Below are 12,132 nucleotides of genomic sequence, written 5' to 3'. Positions count from 1 at the left end.
ATAAGGACGGTATGGCAACCCTGTTTATAGCTTTATTACTTTTTAACCCAAGTGTCGACTGCAGTGCACCCTTTTCAGTACGCAATAAATGCTGACTTTCCCGCAGCTTATTATGCGGTAGACTAAACAGCAGAAACCTGGTATTGCTGTTTACCGCTAAAATGACGTCCGCTGCAATGGCTGGGTAGAGCCGAAACTGCTATACTACTCACTGTCCTAGCTATCTCACCACTTCGAAGTCACATCCTGTGGTACGTACGCCACGGGAGCTCCTTTCATTTATGATGTCATAAAATCTCGACGCGAAAGCGTAATTTTAGAATATTATACCACACGGATACCAGAGGGAGACGATCAAAGTTCTGTAGTTGTTGAAAATAAGACAAAATAAGGACGTAATTCGAAAATAAGGACATTTCTTAGAAATAAGGACAGTTGAGTTTTCTAAGACGTGGCCCTTTAAAATAAGGGCAAATCTTAGAAATAAGGACGGTATGGCAACCCTGTTTATAGCAATCAGTATTAAGAGATGCAACGAAAGAGGGTAGGGCATAAAAAGGTTTGTTGGTTTGTGTTGGGTATTCACGGTGTTTGTCGAGTAGCCCTACAATGATCAGTTTTTAATAACTGACGATCAACAAAATGAATATTGCAATACCTAATACATTCCTCCGGGTAGCACAATGCTCATATCATCTCTAGTAAAGTAGCCTACGTTTACCTGATATCAACGATTATTATCCACTATAAATAGTTTATACATTGGGTCTACCGATTTAAAAAAAATTGGAAGACGCCACGAGCTGCAGATATGCTGTATGGTCTGCCAAGACGAATGCCACGATTGCCGAGTAGAATGTGACTCGTTTAGCTAATCTCGCAGCCTTACTGCCCTCCGGCAATGTTAATAAATGGATTTAGCAATGTAGTAAATCGAACAAAGTACGGACAAAATTCACATTCATGGAATTCGAGTAAACTGCTCTTCTTAGAGGAAAGTAACCAATTTCTAGGTATTAGATATAGAAACAAGGCAGGATGACCAATTGGGCATCTTATCACAAAGGCTGGGGGATGTATCATTTTAGAGCTATCTATACTCGATCTGGATTCATGGGAGTGAGAGCGACTGATGAATGATCTCGAGAGAGATTGAAAGCTGTCCACGGGAATGCAAAAAGCGAGGAACCATTGACATTATGAAATTCGTGCCGTGTGGTGCACAAGGCCTAAAATAACTTGCAAGCAGTCCTCAATATCCTCGGTAAACCCGCTAGCGTATTGGAGATTTGCGTGGTCGGGGGTGGATCAGCTTTTAACAAATCAATTTGCCAGCCCAATGGCGAGATAGTGCAGTGGTATAATCCGCGGTTGCAATATCTATGTGTTGTGGGTTCGAGTCCGACCGAGATCGACGTCAGAAATCCTACACCGAAGTGCTGGAGCTTTGTCCAGGCTCCTCTTGGTCTTCTCATCTGTGTAAGCGGTGTCCTACAGAAATCGTACAAGTGGGCCATGCTATAAGTCGACAGTTACGGAATAAAAATGAATAATATAAGCCTGGTGCAGATGACTGTAGTAGTCGACAAACACCATGAATACTTCAAAACAAGCAAACAAACTTTGCTTGCCTGCATCTTGAACGGATCCGCCATTCTGCTTGTTTCGATGGAAGTTTTGTTTAAAGTATTCGAATTTTAGTTGTTGGGATTCAGTGTTGGGATGACTCGAGTCATCTTATTCTTGTGATTTGACTTGACTCGAATCGCTTTCCAAAATGACTTTACTCGACTCGACGTTTCAGAAATGCGGATCGACTCGTCAAGTAATCGATGTCGACTAAATCGCTGTATCTTTTAAAAGCTCGGATTGTTAACGATGCGGTGATTTGACTTGTGAGAGCAACCAATCACTCAATGATTGTGCGACATGTGCGTGTTACGGAGCCTCCATTGTTATATCACAAATAATTGATCGCAAACGCAATGATCGGAGCTTACAGATTGCGCTGTCGTAAACTAGAGGTAAAGTAATATACTCGTAATGTATATCTGCTGTATAAATTGCTAACAGTGCCCAGTGTATACCGTAACCAACACTCTTGTAAGATTTAAATCCAATGAATATCGCTGATATGTTTATAATTGTATATCATGGATATGAAGGTGGTGGGTAGGGAAGGGTATTTCCTCATATCTTTTTAAAATTTCAAAGGTTTCGTGAAATCTCTTCAATTTTGAATGATTGGGACTATGATGCTGCTTGCGTAGTTTAGCAGTGAAGCGCCTTCGTAAGGACAGGGAGTTCACACCAGTAATGAGATGACACGAGTCACGACTTGACTCGAGTCAGACTAGAGTCACGTTTTTCGTATGACTTGACTTGACTCGAGTCACTTTGCTAAAATGACTTGACTCGGCATATCAGAAATATGGATTGACTCGTGACTCGGAGCAAAATTCACGAGCCAATTTCAAGTCATCAAGTAATCGGCGTCGATAGAAATCACTGTATATGGCATATGGTCGGATTGTTAGCGAAATATGCTGGTGTAACCCATTCAATGATCGTGGGCTTCACTGACCCTCCATTGTTCTCTCACAAATGAATTGACCGCAAACGAAGTGATCGAAACTTACAGCTTACGTGGTCGTAAACTAGTATATTAAAGTAATGTAATAGCAAAATGACTATTTCTGTTTTCTGTTCTTACCTTAACCAAACTCGGATATATATAATTTATGTAGTCCTGAACCACTGGCGCAGGCTCCAATTGTATCATATCAATTTGTAAATGGCCAATGTATTGCATGCTATCAATTCTTTTCTCTATTTTCGCTGGTGACTATAAACGGAGACTGTTCTGTTCGTATATGTGAGCAATACAGCGCCTTTTTGCATGTATATTTAACTATATATTCGATCATTGGCTCAGAATCAATGACTACTCAATCTGTATATCAGGCAGCTGGTAAAATGCGATGATGTAATCATTCCTAATACTTCAAATAGGCAATTTGACTTGAATTGTGATTTGACTCGTGACTTGACTCGACTTGACTCGAGTCACCTCCCAAAATCGAGTGACTTGACTTGACTCGAGTCACCTTCGAAAATCGATTGACTTGACTTGACTCGAGTCAACATGTGCAATGACTCGAAATGACTCGTGACTCGAAGGTGGTGACTTGATCCCATCACTGGTTCACACCAGAAACGAAGTAAAGGAAGGCAATTTAGCATTCTGTGCGAAAACGTCTAATCTACAAACATGAGGGTAACATTATGTAAAAATTTAATTTTTTAATTTCAAAAATGGTAAAATATTCATTTTGAGGGTACGATGATTAAGTTTATTTCAACTAAAAAATCGCTCTACTGATAAGTGATGAAGGTGAAGCGGCAATACAAATGAGAAGTGACATAGAGACTGTTTCTTCTCGAGCACAAACACCTGCGACTGAACGACGACTGATATTGCCAACATCAACGTATTCAGTAGGCAACAAGGCACAGATCGCGGTTTATGTTCACACTCTCACCGGATTATTTTTATTTGCCGGTCGATCGGTTGGGGCCTGGGTTGCGAACGGGGCGTGCTGAAACAAATGCCAATAATATCGAATTCCTGAAGGAATTTAGCAGATAAGGAAATTCATACTGCCAACGTGTATAAGGTAAAAGTGTTTCTTTCTGTTATTTCATTTAAACATTACTTTTATTCCAGTTCTCGCACATACAACAGTATTTTGTATTGTCATTTCCGTCACTTATTTAACATGACTTATGCGAAATCTGATTGAGTGAACGAGGGATGGATACCTATGGATTTCGTTAAACAGAGGCAATCCCAGCTAACTCAACATCAAACCCACTGCACACGTCACTTAGCACTGTGATATGACGATTTACGTAACGAACGAATATGATCCAAATCTATCCAAACCAGAACATCTCTTAAGGTGAAACACCATTTTCAGCGAATAATAAACCCCCAAAGCTGTCAAGAATTATTGGAGTTCAACATATGTACATGTCTGATTAGTCAATATCATCATCGCAGCCGCTAGGAATGGAAACAGAAGTTGTGAAAAGTTTATTATTTACTGGGCATAGGACTCTTCACGATAGTCATTCCTGTTTATTCGCCACGGCGCTGTCTTGAATTTACTCAACCAAATCATATCAGAATACGCGTTAATATTCTTGATTTTACTCTTATACGTGTATAGGGCTTCTGAGCAGACAATAAAACTATTTATAATAATAACCAAGACCGAAAATGGACCATATGAAATTGAAATTTACTGGTAATCTCGTTAATTCGACAATTTTGAAAGTTTCGATTCGCGATATTGTCGTGCAAACTGTACTTTATCATTAAAAGCAATATACAAATGCATAGTAGAGGCATACGAGATACATTGGCTCTATATTTCTAATTGCAGTCATTAGGGATTCATATGACAATGTCAAAAGTAACATACATGTTTCGAATAGCGACACCCGTTAAATTTTTACTATAAAAATAATCTAAATTATTTTCGGCGATCTCGACTACTATAAGAAGAAGCTCGTTGTGATATTTAAAGGAAGTAATCGAGCTTTAACGACGTCTTTGTGAACCAGGCCCGAATGGAGAACTACATGTTGCCTCGCACCTATTTAAATGATGACACTTAATGTTTCGTGGTGAGGTATTCATTTCTTTTCACGCATTACACTTCTACGTAACTTTTTAAACAACATTTTTATGATTTCACACAATGAGATGAGCAAGGCACTATCAATTTATCATTGAATGTTTTACCATGTTGCTATTTTAAATGAATCATCGCCGTCGTATACACCACTCTAATTTTGATGTCGTCGGAATCCCTATCCTGCATCGTCCAGGTATTTTTCACAGCTTGCACGAGTTCACTCAGTGGATTTACGCCGCTTTTACGCACTTTTTGATGAAACGGGAGGTTATGATAGAAGCGAGACCATGAGCCAAGAGTCCACAGGGCATCAGGCGCAAATTCCAGCTCATTTATCTTTATGTTTTTCTTTTCCCAGCTGATTGCGTCAAATTGCGTTCCATGGAGCTCATATGTGTGAAAGCTCGGGTGCGACATTTCTCTTGCCTTTTCCAATAGCTGTCGAATCATCATTTTCACCGGTCCGTCTATTACGGGTAAAGCGTCATCTTCAGCAGACAATATTTTTGATATCTGTTGCCGGTAAAATAGTGCGATGCCGCCTGGTTTTAGCACTCTTTTGCATTCGGGAATGAACTTCGCGAGGTCGGTGTAGTGTAAAACAAACATGGCTGTAATCACGTCGACAGAACTATCTTCAATAGGCAGTTTTTCCGCATTTGCAACTTTAAACTCAACGCCTGCCGTGTCATTATCGAAAGCGATGGCATACGATATCATAGCAGCACTCGGGTCTACTCCGATGGTATGGTGGAAGTCTTTCGCCAACAATCTGGTTGATTCGCCACTGCCACACCCCACATCAAGTAGGCATCCGGACCGTTGATCTATTTTCCCTAATTCCCTGAGTCGCTCAATGATAAGCCGAACCGGCATATCCATCATTGCACGTGGCCTACTCTTTATGTAATTTTGCACCGTTTCCTCCCTGTTGAAGGCATCTTCGGGTATAACTTTCGATGGAGCGGACATAGCTACGATAGGATTATAATAAACTTTAAGTATAGAGAATATTACGACTATGGGAATAATTGGCACTGGACAAAACCGGGAGCTGGAGTGATTTGAGTATATTCGGGTATACAAACGAGGATTATTCACGCATACGTCATAACAGTATCGGTGACGGGGGAAGTCAACTTATGTACTAGGGATGGTGTGAGTGTGGGGTTCACGTTCGCGTTCTGTGTGTGAACCTGTCAAATCTGGAGGTTAGCGTTTACAAAGGAACCTTGGTAAGTTCTGCACTGCCGACCTTTTTCATACATTACAATTTTTCACGTCACTATAACATCTTTGGTTGAAATTTTCTGCATTTCGATTTATGACCAATCTCTGTATGGCGCTTGCAGCATGAAATGAAATCCACAGCACTATACAAATAATCACCTTGCCAATTTCAAAAAAGTTTTTGGCTTTCTTTAAAAAGTTTGCTAAAAATAATCAGCTTTTCGCTTTGCGGGAAATCACACAGCATCAAGAATGAAATAGACTACACGAAGGTTGTCAAGGAATTTTGCTCTTCTACCAATCATTTTTACATCACTGAAATTGATGTAAAGAATGGGTCGTTGTTAATGTGAAAAATCTGTAGGCGTACGGGATCCATCCTGATATGTTTATCATATCAGATCCGTCCGATCGGGGTGTTGGTAATGTATAACCTGTTTAGGATCCAGTATCTGTAGCAAGAAGCCTGTATAGCAACCACTTTCCCCTATCATCAATAGCAATTGCGATAGCAATCAATAGCAATATTCCGACGCCTCACGAATACATATACCGGTCTAGTCTATACCGTTAAGGCGTAGGCTTATATTAACTTACAAGTTCTTATTGAAATTGTTGACAAATCGACGGAAGATTTTGATTTTATTAAATTATTATAGCGTTTGATCGGTCCCGTTGGTACACATTTCGTTATGCTTGAAAAGTCAGCAGGTAGGCCTACTTCAGCATTGTGGTGTAACGTGACCTGTGCCGTCGTTGGGTATCTAATACATTGTAACATTAATATATTACTTTACGGAAATGTAGGATTGGAATTACCACTACTACGTGAAGTCATAGGCTCGTGTTCGCGTTCGCGTTCCATAGAATCTTACAAAAAGGTTTGCGTTCACACAAACCAGAACTTTTGGGAACTTCCCTAATATGTACCATTGGTTTGACTCTAGTTGTACACGAGTGTACAACCCCCCGCCCACGCCCCCCGGCGTCGAAACACGCACTATTTACTATATCGATTTCTGACCTGATGTGTATCTACAATACGATAGCAATGCTGCAAATACCAAAATCGAGAACTCATTAATATAAGAAAGGTCATGATAACAAATATATACCTTAATAATTAATTAACACTGTCTGAGAATCGAAAATCACAATCCTAACTTTTCTAACTATTGCTGACTAGAAGACAAACTTGATGTAACGTAGTCAGAAGTAGCCTTGCGCTTGCTCTCCTGCATAGTGTAATGCCTGTTAGATAACCTTTGAATTTATGCCCCGACAATTCATGGAATGACATACAAATGCATTGCTTGATTAACCAATTTTTTTATGATTTCCTAGAATTGGCATTCATTTTGCTGTATGATCTACTCCGCAAAAGTTTTTCGTGGTGGTTTCCTGTTGCTGTATTCAAGTATGTTACACAACAAGCTTGGTGAAACGGCTAACTTTATGCGCGCCATGGCCAGGTGGTGCGCTTTTCTGTCATCTCAGTACATTGATGTATGAGAGGGGGGTTGCAAGGGATGCCGGCAAATCCCCAAATGTTATGGATATATCGCGAATTAATTACACTGACCAGCAAAAAAAATCATCATGGAATGTAAGAACGATTTTACGGTAGGGGAGATGTGGTACCGATGAGACACTGTGACCGAAAATACTTGTAAATAATCCATGATAATCCTATTATTACACTCCGTTAATTTGTCTTCAAATGTATATTAGTATGATCTTTTCTCACGAGCAAAAAAACGTCGACCTGCATGAGTCGGTGTGTGTTTCATAGCGGCCGCACAAATCAATCATCTGTCCTACTTTAAACCTTGTAACAAAATGAAGAACGGCGGTCGGTCATTAGACACTTTAGCTTAGCAAATCATTCAGGGATCTCCATGTCTGCTTTTCTCTGATTAATCAACGTATCGTAAAGTCCAAGAAGCCAAGGCATGCAATATTGGGTTCAAGGAAATATGATTATAAATATGATATTGACAGCGACTTTGCTATTGTCATTATGACACTGGTTATCGAACTTGTGGGATTAGGTTTATCTAGTGTAGTATACATTCCACTGAATAACTTGAAGGTAGGCAACTTGCGCTATTATCGGAAAATCTATCATCTTAGACCAGGGGCGGACAACATAAGGGCCACAGATAGTGTCCGCTCATACATGATAATGTGACCCACGGGTCTATATACAGTTGCGAGCATACATTTTCGACCATCATCGTTGCTTATAGACAAAGCTTGGTTCAAATTTAACCGACGTTCACGCGAATCAATTACAAATAGTCTCTACGTCCGTCATGCAACCAGAGTCCAAAGAACTTGTAGACTACCTTTGATGGACCACGGATGTCTCATTCACTTCAACAGCTATTGAAGTGGACCTATATTACGTTAATATATTCATTAAATACTGTTTTCGGTCTCCATGCTTCAACCCTAAAGTTGAAATTGAATACGATAAATTCCTTCTATAAGTGACTAAATACGCAAGCAATGTTTCGATTCAGGAATCCGGACCGCCAAGTAGGGATGGTCAAGGTTCTGGTTCGTGAGACGCGAACCTTTTTCGAAGATTCGGTCTGAACGCGAATGGGACCCTATGATGTCACAAGGCGTCATATTGACAATTTTTTTACATACAGTTCAACAAGATAGATCCCGTACGCCTGATAGATTTTTTTACACTAAACATCGATGTATTGTTTATATCAATTCATTAACATAAATAACTGAATGGTTGAGTAAGCACAATTCACTGACTTCCAACGTGCAGTGTGCTTTGTTCTTGCTATTGCTGATCCCCTCAAGATTGATGCGGAACAATCAAAGGCCATAAAGTCTGCAATTGGCAAACACTTGTAGGATAATTCCGCCTGTGCGAAAAATTACCGAGACGACAGATTTCACATACTCGGAAAGGGTCGTTCACACTTTCATTTGTGTGCCTTGAAGTCGACTTTTATCAAAATACACCAGAATAGGCAGTGTCAACAAAAAGAGTTCGTGTATCATCTAAAATAGTACATTGGACGCTCTCGTATTCGACATTTCATGCTGGTAGAGTCATATTTTGTGTTACGATTGTTTATATACGATGTTCTTTTGAATTCTCTACTAGTTGCTGACGATTACCCCTGACGAGTGCCAGCCGAAAATATTCGGGTTCATTTCCATATGAATATACCATTCTATTCTGTGTTTGCGGGCAAAGCTCACACCAAAGAGTTACTAAATCAGTGGTTCCCAACCGGGGAGGAATTCCCCCTAGGGGGAATGTTGCAATTTTTCGGGACGAATTCCACTTTGGAATTGTAACGGATTTCCAAAATTGTTCATGTCCAAACTGTCATGTACCCGATCGAAAAAGACATTTTAAACTTGGTACAATGTTGCCGAAACGTATTGGGTGTCCTAAATTTCAATGACTTCCAGCAGGAAATCTCATCACGTGTATGTTATACATCAGGGCTGTAACCAAGTCACGAGGCTCTGAGTCACTATTCAGTCTCATTTTCATAGTTTTGACTCGAGTCAAGTCGAGTCATTTTCAATTCACCATTGAGTCAAGTCCGAGTCCAAGTCACCGAGCAGAGGGGTCGAGTCCGGGTCATGTTAATGGTATTATGACTCGAGCCCAAGTCTTTGTGTAGACTGCTCAGTTTCCAGTTGAAGTCTTGTTAAACCCAATTTTTATAACTCTGTTTGGTGATATTGTATGATCTTGATTTATAGTATACTAATTTTCCTCACTTTGAGCATTTTCTTGTCGCACTTTCAAGTACTTGGACCAATATACGAAATTGCTATGAAATGTCGGTCTTGACCGTCTTATAGTCTCGAGTCATATGGCTTGGTTCGAGTCATGCTCAATGACTCAAATCCAAGTCGAGTCAATACACAGGTTGTCTCGTTTCGAGTCGTTTCCGTATTTTGAGAAATTGTGTCAAGTCGAGTCATCAGGAAATGGTGACTCGAGTCTGGTCAACCTTGCTATATATGAAAGTACCAATATTATTGGCCAAACGCATACGCAATCTTGAGAAAAAAATCGCGAGACCAGCATATTTATGCGTAAGCCAAAAACGAAAATGGAAGTTTGGGGGTCTGTTGAGTCAAGCCTTCCAGAATTTGTTTGATTAGGACAAATACCATTGTTTATGGAGGTCTACAAAGTATTGTTACAGCCCTGCTAGAAACAAACATTCGGTACCACCCTTCTTATTCTTTCAGTCAACAGGTGTTTGCGCGGTAGAAATTACCTCTTTTAATCATAGGGCAGATTTCTCCTGAGGGGTGAGTTTTGGCATAAATTTCGGCCAAGGGAGGCACGAGATCGAAAAGGTTGGGAACCACTGCACTAAATATTCTCAAAGGCGAGCTGAATATTCCGAGCAAACTTTCGAACAAAGAGATGTGATTAGATAGATAGGTTCACGTGTAGTGCTGAATTTCTTTTCAAGCTGCCAGCGTCATGCGGCGAGTGATCCGAAGTTGAAATGCAAAGAATGTCAACCAAAGACGTTATATTTGACGTGAAAAATTGTATCAAATCAAAAAGGTTCACAGTGCATAACCTACTCACAGAAAGCGAACGTGAACTTCGGGTTCACACCGTCCCTACCGCCAAGTAGGCCTACTTCATTCTCCTACATCCGGCACGCAGACTAGAGAGGTTGTTCACCCCTGTATTGAACTGATAATAATGACAAACCGTCAACAGCCGATCTTTGTTAGCATAAACTTCAAGATTTTGAGTTTCTTAGCTCCTCAACCCCCACTTCAGGATATATACATCACTGTTCATGGTCACACTTCATGACGACCCGTCTCATCCATCACAAGAATAATGATGTCAGCCGCTATGAAAATCTACTAAATTCAATTTTCATAAATATGATGGGAATAATGTACAGAAGTGGAAACTTATCAAAGAGCCATATGTTACCATCAAAAGAACCATATATGGCTAACGAGCCATACGGTAGGTTCCCGACTTGAAAATTTTCGTTTAGAGCTGTGTCTTACAATACCACAGTTGTTTATAGTTACGACTTTCATCCGGAGAGATCAGTTTTCAAATTTTATGTTGACGACAAACACCTTTACCTCATTTTCTCGCGTAACTTCTGGGCAGTCGCTGCCACACGGTTGAAATATACTGTTTCAGTCATTCCATTAACCAAGATAATGCTCACGAGCCTATGCCAAGTTGAAGATGAATGAAAACAACTAGCAATGATCCAACATTCACCCGACTGATTCTTTGGTACAACTGTGTCAAAATATGTACCACAATTCATGGCCATCATGATTTCAGGTTGATCAATCAATCATAGCGGTTAGCAGGAAGTTTTATGCTTCTCACGCAGTCACTTATTAATATTAGTTGCATTATCAGTAATAATAATCGATTATCGCCCGATCATATTTTCATCTGCCCATGACACATACACACAATATACAATGCGATATACAAGACACAATGCGATGCAATGAACAGATAGGCGGGTGCCGAAACGACCAAATCGTGGTGTCTTAATCAAGCATCCACCTCGGCCAAGTGCCCGATGTTACAGTCTTCTGATGTGGAACTGTCTTCGTCGGTCACTTTAGTAGACGCTCGCCACTACGCTATCATCCGCCAATTTCACAGCAATCGACATCCAATATCCATTGATTCTACTCTCTCTGTGTTTCCTTCCGTATCGGCCCGAATTATCCTACTCGTGCTCATTGCTCAAGTCATCGTAATTGGTGTAGCTTGACACGAGATTTCGTTTCCTGCATTGAATAGCCATTGCGAAAAATTCTTCGAAACTGATCTGATTGACAGACATATCGTGTCGAGTGTGTGCTATGAGTTTGTACTATGAAGTCGTATGACAGTGGTTGTGTTACAGAAATCGACAAAACGTTATTGTTGGGGGGAAAGGCACCTCGTCGTGTGGAAATGATGGGGTATTTCATCGTTAGTGTTTTTCATGATTATATTGGATGTGTTTGGTTTTGGATCGGTCTCGTTCGTCAACGATTTCACGTCAAGACATTTCGGAATCGAACCTACCGCGGACCGAGCGAGATAGTTTAATGGTGATGCGTCTGGCTTCTTGATCCCTGGCCGGGTCAGACCAAAAACTGGAAAACTGGTATCCACGGCTATCCTGCTAGGCGCTCAGCAATC

The 12,132-nt window shown here is 40.5% G+C and overlaps 2 protein-coding genes across 6 annotated transcripts in view; both read right to left on the bottom strand.

Moving 5' to 3' along the window:
* Positions 1-12,132, bottom strand: part of LOC145453615 (uncharacterized) — a 371,639-nt gene that overhangs the window by 110,366 nt on the left and 249,141 nt on the right. The window lies entirely within an intron of this gene.
* On the bottom strand, positions 4,684-5,698 carry LOC145440870 (uncharacterized). Its single transcript, XM_080318644.1, has one exon. The coding sequence runs from the start codon at positions 5,673-5,675 to the stop codon at positions 4,818-4,820; it is 858 nt and encodes a 285-aa protein (XP_080174770.1). The 5' UTR covers positions 5,676-5,698; the 3' UTR covers positions 4,684-4,817.

The sequence above is a fragment of the Botryllus schlosseri genome, chromosome 1 (genome assembly GCF_051294905.1).
Source record: "Botryllus schlosseri isolate E-star chromosome 1, Bs_hap1, whole genome shotgun sequence".
Classification (NCBI taxonomy): Eukaryota; Metazoa; Chordata; class Ascidiacea; order Stolidobranchia; family Styelidae; genus Botryllus; species Botryllus schlosseri.
This window is presented reverse-complemented; position numbering and strand designations above follow the sequence as displayed.

Coding starts and splice junctions, on each gene's coding strand:
- LOC145440870 (XM_080318644.1), bottom strand. CDS start 5,675: ATGTCCGCTCCATCGAAAGTTATACCCGAAGATGCCTTCAACAGGGAG.